This window comes from Coccinella septempunctata, chromosome 5, assembly GCF_907165205.1.
Source record: "Coccinella septempunctata chromosome 5, icCocSept1.1, whole genome shotgun sequence".
NCBI classification, from domain to species: domain Eukaryota; kingdom Metazoa; phylum Arthropoda; class Insecta; order Coleoptera; family Coccinellidae; genus Coccinella; species Coccinella septempunctata.
The window spans coordinates 23195201-23209828 of record NC_058193.1 but is presented as its reverse complement, the minus strand read 5'-3'; the positions used below and the strand labels follow the sequence as shown (position 1 = coordinate 23209828).

Sequence of the window (14628 nt, the reverse complement as noted above, 5' to 3'; positions counted from 1 at the left end):
TTATCCAGGTTAGTTAATTTTATCCTTCGTAACCAATTTGAAATGTACAAAATCTTCACCATGCTATAAGGACGAGATATATATGTTCCTGACTAAACGTTCATTTCATCGTGGAAAATAGTAAAAACTGATATCTTCAAAAGAAAAGTCGTAATCGAAGATTTGCTCAAAGGATGCAAATTATGAAAACTTCACTAAGCTTTCCCCATTATCACGAGGTAGATTAAGATATTTTCAACAGATTAAGTTATATTTTTTATGAAAACTCTTATTGAAACACCAAAATATTCTCCGTTTCTCGATGTAAACAATCAAAAGTGCATTAACTTTTTATTTACAAAAATTGACACCAGGAGGCGTATCGCTTATTTGGAATTCCCAATAGCTGGTAGTACTAGGCATACACAGGGTGAGTAATTGACTCGTACATATATTGAATTAGTAGGTACTTCTCATCGAATAAAACGGGAGTATGTATCACTCAAATTCTTTAACAAATCGAACCCGTTCCTTTTAATTTCACCATTTTTCTGTCATACTGGAAGAAAAAGTGGTAACTTATGCTGGTATAAAGTTATGATGAAGTTATTAATTATTTGTTCTTAGGTTATCGTCCATTTAGTTAGATGAAATGAAAGAATATTGGGATTCTTGGACTAATTTTATTAATTATTATTGATAATTAGTATTAATTATGTGATTACAAATTTTTGTCGCGTAAATGAGACCCCATAGATGAAACATGTTAAAAAGTTAGGATTGAGGGCTTTCCTTTCTTGCAATAATTCTTTTTTTCTTCAACGCCCTTTATCTTGGATACGGATGGCGTTACAAAAAATTTCTACTGAGCAAATCCAATTATTTGTTAATTTTCTACTTATCATAGAGACGGGAGACACTTTTTGAACACAAAATTCCACCCACATCCTTCAGTTATTTTATTAATGACCATTGCCTAGCATAAAAATACCAGGAATTCAAAAAACCCAACTCTAAAAAGTTGAATGAATATTTAACCATTTCGATATTCAAAAATTAAAAACAACTGTGAATCTGTGAAGCAGGGGAATCATAGAATCTTCATAAATATCAATAGATCACTATACAGGGTGGGCAAAATTCGTTGTCTACTGAGAGGATCTCGAGAACTATAGCAGCTAGAAGAACACGGATGACACATTTCCGAGCTCTTTTTCGGAGAAACAAAGAATAGTGAAAAGCGCAGCCTCCTACGATACTTCGTTTTTGAGTTCGACAATTTCCTAAAGTTACTTTTTTATGTAGAATCCCCTAATGAGCTCAAAATATTTTTCCATTTCTAATCAAAAGTTGAACTTAAATTTTTTTAAATGCAAACTTTTATTGAATTAGTTGTTTTTGAATTGGAAAAAAATCTTTTTCTACAAAAAATGACAAGGTTCGCGCATTGACAACAATATGCGAAGTGACCCTTTTTTTCATTTTCCTTCGTTACAATGACACCGTGCGCGAAGTAGTGTGCGAAATACTTACTTCGCACACTGCATGTAAACTATATGGGATTTTTATATCTCAACCTTTTTGTTCCTCAATCAAGCAAAAATCCAAGAAATCATTCATTTATTAATGTATAACAATAATTAAGGCTTTCAAATTGTGAGAAAATTTAACACTACCTAATTTTTTTTATTATTCACAATGTTAACATTAATGGTGCAGCCAGTGCACGAACCAATAATTAGGTATTCCTAAACCAGATAACTCAGATTCAGCTCGTGATATCGTAGATTTAGGAGTTGGATAAGACTATCCATTTTTGATTTGCAAGCAACTGCCGTAGAGGTGACAGCACTTGATCCTAAAATTTCAATACTCTTTTTCATATTAAGCTAAGCATGTTACTTATTTCAGAATAATATTTTTGAAGTTTGTAGAAAAAATTTTGTTTGCATCTCATGCGCGAAATACTTTGGTGATCTCGACTATTTTTTTAACTCGGCTGCGCCTCGTTAAAAAAAATCAGTTCTCGATCACCAAAGTAGCATTTCGCGCTCTAGATACAAAAATAACTATTTGTCAGTAGATTTAACGTATGAAAGTGCCTAAAAAGATTTAAGTTTCAGATCTGTAACTTCAAAGACAAAAAAGTTATGAGAACTTTTCGGAATCGTCAAAATCTCAATTTTTGTTTATAACTCGAAATCTAAAAATGATAGGTCGATTTTGTTTTCAGATTTGGATTAGTCATGGAAAAAGAGCTAAAGAAAGTGTCATCCGTTTCCTTCAAACTGCTGTAGTTCTCGGAATCCCCTCAGTACACAACGAATTTTGCCCACTCTGTACACATACCAGAGGTTATCTTTTCAGTAGAACAGAAAAAGGTAAAATAGTCAATAAAAATGTTTGGGTGAACAAGATAAACCCATCGTTAAAATATAGGTATCTACACGTCAAAGACTCTCCCTGTATAAGGAAAAATTTCACATTTTTGAATGTTCGTCAATGGAAAGATAATACTTCTTCAGTAACCAAGGGGCGAAAGTCGACCTTTTATCCCAACTTGTGGAAGGAATGCATCCATGTAGGGGTTGAAACAAGTTTGAGAGTTCATTATCGATTTGATATTCCTGCTCCATTGAAAACCGAACTTTCGTGTTCGTTTTTGCATAACATACCTCCGTAAGTTACGTAACGATTTAAGCCTTGATGCACACCGAAATGTTGGTCGTGACCTTTTCAATTGCTGGTCTTTTTTATACTTACTCCAACTCCAGAGTGATAGGGTGCGAGGTTTCCAAGAGATTCTAGCATGCGTTTTATCTTTGTGTAAGTCGCTTACATAACTTTAATGTAATAATCTTATTACATTATACCGACTGGGGGTAAACATTGCTTTAACGGTTTCATCCTTATTTGACCTCATCAGAGCATCACAACTGCTACCTCGTTGGAAAACGGCAAGTAACAATGAGCAAGAGCAAAAGAGAGAAGAGGTGGATCGGACCTTATATCCTACTAGTCGTTAATAAATGACATCTTAATTTCATATCCGGAAAGAATCGATTCGATTTCTTAAACGACGGACATCCTCACCTTACACAGTACTTCCACGGGAGTGCTCATCTTCTTTTCGCTGATCTTCTCGTACTTTTGTCGCTTTGTTGCTGCCTTCAGTCCTTGCCACGGCAGGCAGCCTCTGTTGAAGTACATCAGCACGTAGCCGAGAGATTCCATGTCGTCGCGACGACTCTGTTCGATGCCCAAGTGGGCGTTGATGCTGGCGTAACGAGCGGTGCCGGTTAAGTTCTTGTCTTCGCGGTAGCAGATGTGCAACCTGGAAAAATAACGATGGGAATTATTGGGAGAGGCAATTTTTAACGGGTATTTTACGTCATGTTAGACGTCGGGGATGGCTTAAGTGTTACCGTCTATAGTCTTCCGGTTCAGTTCGGAAGATCGAAAAAAAGAGAAGTATTGAAGAAAATAAGTTACTCCAAGCTCAAACAGTACAACAGATATACAAATTATCATTCGAATAGAAAGACTTTTCAATGTAAAAATAGTTGGGAGGTAAAGTTTCACCTGATAATATCGTTGTCAAAGATTATAGATTAGAAATATGGGAAACGAAGCGACCAAAGTGATGTGAGCGCCATCTGTGTTTCGAATGTGTTTCTAAAACCCTAAGACTGGTTCAAATATTAATTTCCTTTGCAGAAACATGAAATTTTGAAAGATTTCAGATCTCCAATTTGATGAAAGAGGTTTTGAATGTTTCGATTATCGTACCGCCTTTTGTTACCTAGCTCGCTGTAGTTGCTGATTATTGGATTTCTTGTCTAATTTCTTGGTGAAAACCTCTAAATATCGTTCGAAATATATTGCAGCGTGAAAAACTGTAGATCAAATAAAATGGATTTTCCGAAATTAATTTTTTTTTACTTTAATAAGGAAAATGGAAATGTAAGTATTAAAACTGGAAACATATGACTCGGTCATTCATTGATTTTTATTTTCAGTGCTCCGAAGTGGAAAACATTTTCGTTGTCATTTTCATTCATCATCATTGTCCATTCAATGATTCTCAACTGATACTCCTTGAAAATATTCAGAAATGCAGAGGTTTTATTGATTTCGATTTCATTCATTCATTCATTCATTGCTGTATCCCGTTACCGGGAATCGAGTGACTGTCAAATTGTTGTTTTGAAAGTTCAATTTTTATTAAACCTGCTGTGAGTGTTCTGCTCATTCATTAATCAATTTGTATATTGTGTCATGAAGAGACTATATCATAAGGAAATCAAAAGAAGCAAAAAGAAATTATGTATACTGACGGGCTAGCATACAGGTTTTGTATACCCTGTAAGGTTTTTTTCAGTGTGATTCTGAAAATTCCATAAATATGTAAAGAACTGAAATGTGATGATGGTATATTGGTATATATTGTACAAATTCAACTGAGTTTATTAATTCAAAACAACGTATTGCACAGAAATAACACCTTTGATGTATAGCAGATCGCCACATACTTTTGTGTCCTAGTCAACGCTCTATTTGTTGTTCATTATTATGAATTTTTGTAATTTTTTCATTAATTAATTAATTATTAATTATAGCACATCCAACAGCATTTCATTTATATCAATTAATGCCAAACAATGAATGAACAGATGAAAACCAACATAACTTTAAATGGGACATTAAAACTTATAGAACGTTCTTGCAAGATACTTTGCTATTCATAGGCAGATTTATAGCCCCAATTTATTTAAAGGTTACCTATCGTGATAATAAGTGAGCATGTTAAATTTCTCCACAACTATTATATAACAGGGTTAAACCATCAAAAGGGAATTTTTAAAAACTCTCTAGGGTACAGTGAAAAAGTACGCTCATGTTGTAGAGAAAATAAGAATTAGTCATTTATTTCGAACTCATTCGTTTATTGTTTCGTTAATCTGGATTGATTGTAATCCGAGACATAACGGACTCGACAAAATGTTAATAAATTTCAGCAGCAATGACCGACGATGAATCAACGATTGTGGACAGACGGTTTCGATTCGACTATGATGGCAAACCTTAAATAGACTTTTCATCATCATCATAATTGATTGGGTGCAAAAATGATATAGTGATCAATAACCTCAACAATAGTGAATAATACGAAAAAATGGAGAAATAAAATAATTTGTATACCTTACAAATCTGAATGTTTCGGGTACAAGGCTCGCTCGGATCATTATTAATGGGATAGTAAAATTATTTCGAAAATTAAGAAAGTAATTAACTTTTCTTATGAATATTCATCGCTTTTGGTCTTACTCGATTCAAGAAGTTTATTATGTACCTATATATTATTGAATTTGATGAACCAAAAGAATTTGGTCGAGAAAATTATTAACATTAATCTGGTGTCTAAACACAACCAGAAAAATTTAAATCCAGCCGTTCCAAAAAAATTTTCGAATTCAGCCCTCGATTCCGCCAAAAAATTTTAAAATAATCTTTGCTGAATTTGAGTATAGTTTTCATAAAATTTACCCGAGATTCCTTTATTCATATTTCTTTTTTAAGATTATCAAACCAATGTTCTGCTTATTTTAGAATTTTCCCTAATTTATACAGGGTGAGTCCTAACTTCTATTACCCTCAATGTTTTAAAATAAAACTTTTTCATTTGCCTTTCTGTCTGTCGAAAATATCCCTATTCAAATGTGGATACAGGACAGATATACCACTAGGCACTGAATTTTTCAATTACTTAACGGATTTCTGAAGTGAAACGATAATAAGTGAATATTTCTGTACTAACCTCTTCCAAATGTAATTTTGATTGGGGTCAAGCAATGAAGTTTATTCATATAACTCATTTTCCGAGTTTTTATGGGGGCTTTTACCTCGGATGCCTAAAATATGTGGGAGAAATAATGATAAATTGAAAAAAATAGTGAAAAACATTTTAAATAGATATATGAAAACACCTATCGTTTCAGACGATATGTATAAACTGTATCACGTAACATGTAAATATTCGAGACCGCCATATTCGAAATTCAAAAAGCATAAAAACAGAAGAATTCTTCCCTAACATATGCAATTTTTGATGAATTGAAAATGGTTGGTTTCAGAAATAAACATCGATCTAACTAATCGAAAAATACTACAAGATAAGCTGAATATATTCGGGATGATAAGTTTTTTATTTCAGTAAGATATTTCGACCAAAAGTATGATAAATACCACGTGCATTTTATGATTCAAATACTCACTTTTTTTAGCCCTTGAGGAGTGTGGTGGACAATTCCCGAAATTATTATATGTATATATTTTTAATTTGTTTCGAACCTTGTCTTTCAAAGTTATGAAAGTATATCTATTTATATCCCTCATAAAGAACTTCAGACAAGATATTTCAAAAGTAACTGTTTTTTGAATGAAGGCTCACCCTGCATATTTATCCAAAATAATAAAGTACGAGGTGAATGAATTCTTGTTACCACAGGCACTATCGAATGTGTTAACATTAGAAGCCATCCTAACAATGATTTAACGGGAAAACATAAAAACCGTAACTTATGGACAAAAAAACAATTCCCTTCATACTCACCGTGTTCTAGGATCCCTGAATTTTTTGGCTAATCCAAAATCGATGAGGAACAACTTATTGCAGTGGCGTCCGATTCCCATAAGGAAATTATCGGGCTTTATATCCCTGTGTATGAATGATTTGCAATGAACATACTCCATGCGTCCAATCATCTGCAGAAAAAAATCGTGTAGTTCTTCATGTTTCCCCAAACCTTTCACATTTACAAAGGCAGAATACAGTGCATAGAAGAATTTTTATAGAGATAAGTAAGAAAAGTAACCCACAAAATTCATATCTTCAGTATTTACTAATTTGTAGAAAAATGCTCGAATGCTCATTTTGAATCACGCAACTTACATATAATTAGAATTGGGAACTTTGTAATGCACCCTTCATAAGGGCTGGAGAATAGTTGACAACCCCAACTTTTGTGCCAGAATGATTTGGTCACTGATGGAATTTTTTCGCCCTTTTTTATTATAGGAATGAAATGAGTATAGGTATCAAATTCGTATTTTTAATTTGAGGTCAATGACATACACTTTAGGAGTGAATCTTTCATATCTATATATCTATATCTAACGATTCTTTGGCTTAAATTGCGATGAAAACACAGTGGTCGTCCAGAAAGAGCGCCCGATTTTTTCCCTGTATCTAACAAATAATTAACCTTATTGATAGAGGGCTTACAAACATTCCGATTGATTTTCAAACAAAATGAGGTTCCCTTTCTTCGACCAATCACTCATTTTGAAATGCTCCAAAAACATTTTTTTGTAGAATTTATTAAATTTTTCATCAAAAACCCTTTAGCTTATTTTCTTAAATTACCTGATCAGCCAACATGAGTACAGTTTTTATGGTGAAACGACGTGAACAGAAGTTGAAGAGATCTTCGAGTGAAGGACCCAGTAGGTCCATAACGAGGACGTTAAATTCTCTCTCTTGGCCATAGTACCTGAAACAACAGAAGTGTCTTAGATAAATATCAGAAAAATAACAGTTATTCATTACAGCCGAATTTCGAAACAAATCCTTTACTAGCGTTATGAAAATAGGATTTAAAACATTATATTCGAAAAAAATTCACCGCAATATATTCAAAGGATTAGTAATAACTGAAGAATAGGTATCTTCATTAGATATTTCATTGCTCATGTATTTTATATAATACAGCGTTTGCACCAATACCCCTTAAAAGGAGTACTTAACTAAGCGTCGTTTAAAGTTAATGGACGCTTAATTTTATTCCCAGTTGCATTACTGTGGCTTACCAGAATCCTAAGTAAGGGGCCCTTAAGTTTTTATATCTAGTGATATTTCAGTTTTTTATTTTGGTGCAACTTCATCCTAGTCCAATAAAGCCATTTCATTGGTTGGCCGGTTGCCGATGATCGTTGTCATTTCATTAACCTAACTTTATTGCCCTGTCAGTCAGTGTCAAGTATATTATTATAATATTATCGAAGAATAACAACTTTTTGTTGTTGAATTAGAATTATTAATTGTCAAATAAAAGGTACCTAAGTTTAGTAAGTACAACACTTTCTTTGTAGGGTCTTGTGTGAATTTGTTTTATTAATGTTGAAGAGGAACGTGAAGAAAATGTCCTGATTGTCCTTGTTAGTACGAATACAGTGAATGATTGCCAAGCAGGTGGTGGTAATCTACAAAGGGCACTCAACTTCTCAACAAAAGCAAAGAGTTTGTTGCCAACTATAGTATGATTTGTGACACAACATTGAAAATAAAAAGACTGATGGCATTACAATAAAGGCAAAAGAAAAGGCTTGGTATTCAGTAATGAATTCATTCAATTTTCAAAATCCATAAAAAATGTTGTGCAGCCAGTTCAATAAAATATTTTAGGATAGAATCTCGCTCTCAAATATTCAAGTGGTCATTACAGGAGCACTTAAATTTAAGGTTAGCTTTAAGCCATTTAAATGTCAGTTAACAGCTGATGCAACGTAATTTAAGTTAGGGGTTCATTTTAAGGGACACTTAACACTAAGTATGTTTGGTGCAAACGGGTCTTATTCAGTTTAAAATTAATGGGCATAAACTTTGACTATTTCTCTTACGGTCGGTTTCATAATCAAACCTAAAGTACCTTTAATTTTAAAGCTTCCTTTAACCCTACTAAAAATGAGTGAAGGAAGCTTTAAGCGACTTTAAATTTGATTATGAAACTGGACGTTACTCTATGTATACTTATATGTTCATTGCCTATTGAGTTGAAAAGTGAACAAGAATTTAAAAAAAACTGAAATGACATCGAATGGTTATCTAAAAATAAAAATTCTTTTGTATTATCAGCGCTTCAATTTGTTCATATTAAAACAATTCCCTATTAACTTGACCGATTTTGTGAGGTTAAATTCCGAATGTTAGGATCGGAATCCGGATTGCAATAGATCCTGAGATTCTCTTATAGTAGACCTGGGGGTTTTGTAGGTTTCGTACTTTTTTCATAATATGATAAATGTACTTTTTATTTCGACGCTTCCGGCAACACTGCCACCAACTTCCGTCGCAACCCCACACACGGCCGTGGCAGGGGCGCTCGTCGGCGCTTTCGTGACCAAGCTGTATTCCCGTTTAATCCGGCGTGTTCTAATTTCATGGAAATCAATCCTGTTAATGCTCAGCTCCCCCCTTTCGTCTAACAATGTAGTTGTATGCCTGATTATCATGCCAGTTCTTCGTTACGCTTCTAATCCACATCGTTTTACTTCTAGAAATTTGTAGCTAGGCCATTGAAGCAGGGTACTTCTATCGATTTCGTCTAGAAAGCTAAGAAATGTTCTGTGCTATCTGGGCTTTGTTTTTGAAACGTAGAACACCACTTAGTTTCGAAGGAGAAATGAAACTATTTACTGCTAAATCCATACACTTATGCTAATTCACATTACAAGCCTAACAGCCACTTTCATAATAAAATTTAAATTCTCTTCAATTTGAAGGCTTTCAGTTCCCCATTGAAATATGCGGAGTCTTTATTAACAATGGTAACATCGCAGTGGGCGTTGTATTATTATCCATACTCACCAAAAACATAGGATTTCGAAATTGGCAGTCATTCTCAATTTTTAATAACATTTCGTGAACCTTAATAATATCTGGTATCTCCAAAATGAAAATATGTTTCGATGCCCTTTAGGATCATTTATCAAGACTCCATATTATTCAACCCCTAATAAACAGGATGAATCTTGACTGGTACAGGGTGGGCAAATTTCGATGTTTTAGCTCTACAGCTTTTATACCAGGGGAGATAGATAAAATCTGATACCCCATTCTCGTCCTCTTTTTCTGAGAAACTAACAAGAGTAGTAGTCATTTTTGGCCACCTTCTTTTGTTTTCCAGTTATAAGCAAAAATTGGAAAAATGGCGATTTCGAAATAAATTTATATCTCGGCTAATACTGATGATAGAGCTCTGAAATTAAAATATTAAACAGGCACTTTTTTAAGTAGAATCCAGTGGCGTGCTTGCCTTTTTATCAGGATTTTTAATTACGAAGCTATGACCCAAAGTTATATTTTTTTGAATGGGAACACTTATTTCTGTGCAATTTTTTGAAAGCTTATTTTTTACTGATTTCGAAAACATCATACGATTAGTATCAATATAAATAACAGAAAATGGTCAAAAACCTTTTTTCTCAATATTTCTATGGTTTCAACTTTTGACGAGCACAGAAAAATAGAGCTTCCTATAATAAGAGCAGTCTGCTTCCGGCAATGTTATTCTTTCTATGCTTTTTACCAATTTTCACGAAATTTGAGTCTTGGAGAAATTGAGTAAGAAGCATAGAAATGAAAGGACTAATAGCAAGAGACTGTGATAATCATAAGATGCTACATTTTTCTATTCTCATCAAAAGTAGAAACCATAGAAATATTGAGAAGAAAGGTTTTTGGCCATTTTTTATTATTCACATTGATACAAACCATATGATGTTATATATTTAAATCAGTAAAAATTAAGCTTTCAAAAAATTGCACAGAAAACTAGTGTTCCCTTTCAAAAAACATAACATTGGGTCATAGCTTCTTAATCAAAAATCCTGCTAAAAAGGCAAGTACGCCACTGGATTCTACTTGAAAAAGTGCCTGTATAATGTTTTAATTTCAGGGCTCTATCATCAGTATTAGCGGAGATATAAATTTATTTCGAAATCGCCATTTTTCCAGTTTTCGCTTATAACTCGAAAACAAAAGGTGGCCAAAAATGACTACTACTCTTACTCTTGTTAGTTTCTCAGAAAAGAAGAGAATAAGAATGGGGTATGAGATTTTGTCTATCTCCTCTGGTTTAAAAGCTGTAGTGGTGAAACATCGAAATTTGCCCACCCTATACATGCATATATCTTAAAAAGATGAAGCCATTTAAGGTTTTCACAATAAGGGTCACCCCCGGAAGTATGACACTGAAGTTTTTCCAAGCATTAGGTACATATACCATTTTAACCTTGGAAATACACTAGTATATTAGAAAAACAAGAATAGCAAGTAGAGAAATTCAAAACATTACATAGCTCTCAATCTATTTCATAGAAATCCGAAAAACCAGGTATATGTATGGATTATGAAATTTCTTTCAAATACGCTGTTTCAATTCAAATCACTCATCATTTAGTCCGTCCGTAGACAAAATACAAATACGCTCATCTCGACGAAGACGAAAGCGTCGAACTTTCCTAGCGAGCGCTCGTTCAGGTACCATCTGCTGTTCCTGCCCGGCCTGATCCTATAAATGTTTATGGGGAGAATACAATTAGACTAATTTGTTTAAACTTTACTCATGTTTTTTCACTAATATCAGATAGTTTCACATAAGAAATTTCAAGAGATCCTTGTTACTTAAAACGAATTATTGTCGTATTCATACTTTTCATAATCGTGCTGAATACATAACACTTATAAATGTTCGCCCAAAACTGAAATCATTTTATTGGCTTAATACTTCGCAGAGTAGGCAGAGGCCCGGCAGACAGCTATCTGCCTACCCTACGATGCCTCGATTCAGCATAATATCTCGATTCGCTTTCCATCGTTTTACGCTCGAGATGATTTTTGTTCGTCATCCAGCGTCCTTTTGAGTTTGTTTTAATTTGTAAAGAAAACGTTATTTTCGTTTCTTTGGCGCAAAGGGGTTCTCAAACTATCCCAACAATCCACCTAGCTTGTCTTACTCTCTGTTAGCTGGCTGCGTCTTCAATAAGGAATTTCCAGTATTTCCAGCCTTCCCGGAAATGTAGATTTCGTATCGTAAAGAACGCCACTTCTTCGATTCCAGGTAATGACGACAGACCCAGGTCCCCAGAACGGCGCTAGTACATCATAGGAGACCGACAGGCCGACGCACGTACCCACATGGGCGCTATCGGAGGCAAGGTCACCGAACTCGGTCGAATCAGTTAGTCACCGATGCTTCTCGACTCGTCGTGACATGTGCAGCAAGCAGCAAGAACCTGGTGCTGCGAGCGCGCTTTCCTGTTCCCGGCCATAGGATACCGAAACACCTTTCGTTCGATGACCGATGACCGGATGATTCTTTGTTTTTCGGTAGAGGATAGAAATGAAGATCGAGCTGCTTCATTCAATAGGATGATGTGCGAATTTTAACAGGTCAAGTTTTTGATCGAGGTCGACGGCGATGCACAAACAGATGAAACATTGCGTTTCGTCGTAAACATCTTTATGCGACTCATTCATTTCGGATGCAATTTGTTATTTTTTCTAATTGGCTTTTTCAAAGGAGCTTAAATTTTTCTACCATCTTAAAACTATTAACTATTACTAATAGTGTTTTGATGGAAACATGTAATGCACATTACAGGGTCTTTACTGAAAATGCAAAAAAATGTAGGAGCAAATTCGTAATGTCCAAAAACATTCTGAGATATGGGGTGACAGAAATGAGAATTTTTCTTAAGTTGTCGCTGATAAAATTGAAAGGCCAAGAATATTTCGTTTTAATTGTCACTCCTCATTCTGAACAAAAAAATAAAGTCATCCGCTAACTGGTTATTATAGCGTAATGAACTGCAGCTATCATAATATCACAAAAACATTATTTCGAAATACGTCATTGTTTTCTACACCTCAGGTTGTTTTTCAATGGCTTCGTATAGATAGAGCAACTGAACAGGAATATATTCTTTCTCCGCAATCATGGGTTTACTTCTGGCTTCTATATTTCTAAATCTTAATTCGCCTTACGTTGGGCGCCAATTTGTTATGAACAGTTAACATTCAATTGTAATTGAACATATAGGTATGAAATTGAAATTTGTATCAACGGAACCACACCTGAAATCTCTTTCAATTCATTGTTAATCCAAAAAACTGACTTTCTGAGAAACTAACTGACAAACGTCGCCATGTTAGCATGCTTGGAACATAGATATAAGGAATGGAAAATAAGCATTTGTTGTCATCAAAATGGAGTGTCGCCAATTATGATAGTTGACTTTGACATCATTGTCACATCAATTTTCAATACGAAAACGTAGGAGATATAAAAATGTATTCATTTTACGCCACGCATCGAATACATCGAATGTTTTTCTGAGATTTATTCATTGAATAAAAAACGTTTTCGAATAAAAATTGTTTTGAATAATCTTCGTTATAACTTTAACCATTGTCTACGATACGCCACTGCGAACTAACCGAGTTCTTTCAGTTGAGCTTGACTTTGCTACCTCCTACGTCATCACCCTTCCAATCGGCTTTGAATTGAATTACGCCTCCTTTCTATATCTTCTTGATTTGATTCATATTTTGTGCGAAATTTCATCGGCTTCCATTTTGGTTAGGTCTTAGAACATGGAATAACAGGAAGGAGCTTTATCGAATAAATGTCACGGGTATTGGCGACAGAAACGCCCCATGTTGGTCTTCCAAGTTTTGGTTTGGTAAGTGGCAGACGTGGAAGTCAAATGAACAAAGTTACGTTCTAAGGTGCCTACAGATTTCTCTGACCTGACGTGGGCCCACTTCATAATGCGCATGATTAAAAAATTTATTATCAAATTGTTCTAACGTGACATAGGAATGCACGTCTAACATCACGTCAGATCAATTTGAGCACTTTCGCGCAAACTCCTATGTTAGATGTTTGAATCACGCGCATTATGACGTGGGCCCACGTCACGTCAGAGTAATCTGTAGGCACCTTCACATAGAATTTTGTACGAAAATTTTTCTGACGTGGCGTACGAGTAATCTGACGTGACGTGGGCCTACAACATAATGCGTATGATTCAAACATCTTTAACTTAATTTGGAGTCTTGGAATTTGCTGGAAATGAGTATTTCGGATATTTTGGCGTGAATATTTGGTATTTTATCCAGTGGAGTCAGTGTTATATACGTTTTCAATAGTACTAGATAATATTATAATATCGGAAAAAATGGTTAGTTGTGCATCTTGAGGTTACTTATTATCTAACATCAAGAAATAAAAATTCTGGTGTTACATTCCTCAGGTAGGTGTTCTTTAAGATGAATGTTTATTATTAATTATAAATTTCTAAATTTTATGAAATTCCAAGGTTATCCCATAACAATAACACTCCATGGGCGTAGGTGATGTTAGGCCAAGCACCTAATACCATTAAGTGTATGTGTGATTATAGGTAGTTTTGTTTCTATTCGGACATATTGAATTGGTAGAATTGTGTTGATATTATATTGCGAAATGACATGCCAAGTGCCTGACAGAAGGCAAAAGTTATACAGGGTGTTTCATGAGTCGTTGGCCATAACCTAATGGTTAATGCAGGACATCCAAGCCTTACAAACACCTTGCTTGTTTTGTCCTAAGGCTATTAGTTTCAGAGATACGCGGTGATTACATTGGCCTAAATTTGCGATAGCCATAAAGGCTGATTCATGCTAGACCGTGTCGGGTCCGGGCCGGGACCCGGACGGGACACGGTAAAAGAATTATATGAGCAATTTCAATTGACCCATCCACACTACACCGGTTGGGACACGTGCCGTGCCCGTGTTTTCAGAGTGGCGACCCATTGCAACGG

The 14628-nt window shown here is 34.8% G+C and overlaps 1 protein-coding gene across 4 annotated transcripts in view; it reads right to left on the bottom strand.

Moving 5' to 3' along the window:
- LOC123313350 (casein kinase I) overlaps positions 1 to 14628 on the bottom strand; it is a 47901-nt gene that overhangs the window by 11547 nt on the left and 21726 nt on the right. For all 4 annotated transcript variants that reach the window (XM_044898207.1, XM_044898208.1, XM_044898210.1 and 1 more), the window contains exons 3-5: positions 7406 to 7532; positions 6593 to 6744; positions 3073 to 3313 (exon numbers count right to left, since the gene is read on the bottom strand). In XM_044898207.1, the coding sequence (XP_044754142.1) occupies positions 3073 to 3313; positions 6593 to 6744; positions 7406 to 7532 (520 nt within the window). The remainder of the gene's footprint in view (positions 1 to 3072; positions 3314 to 6592; positions 6745 to 7405; positions 7533 to 14628) is intronic.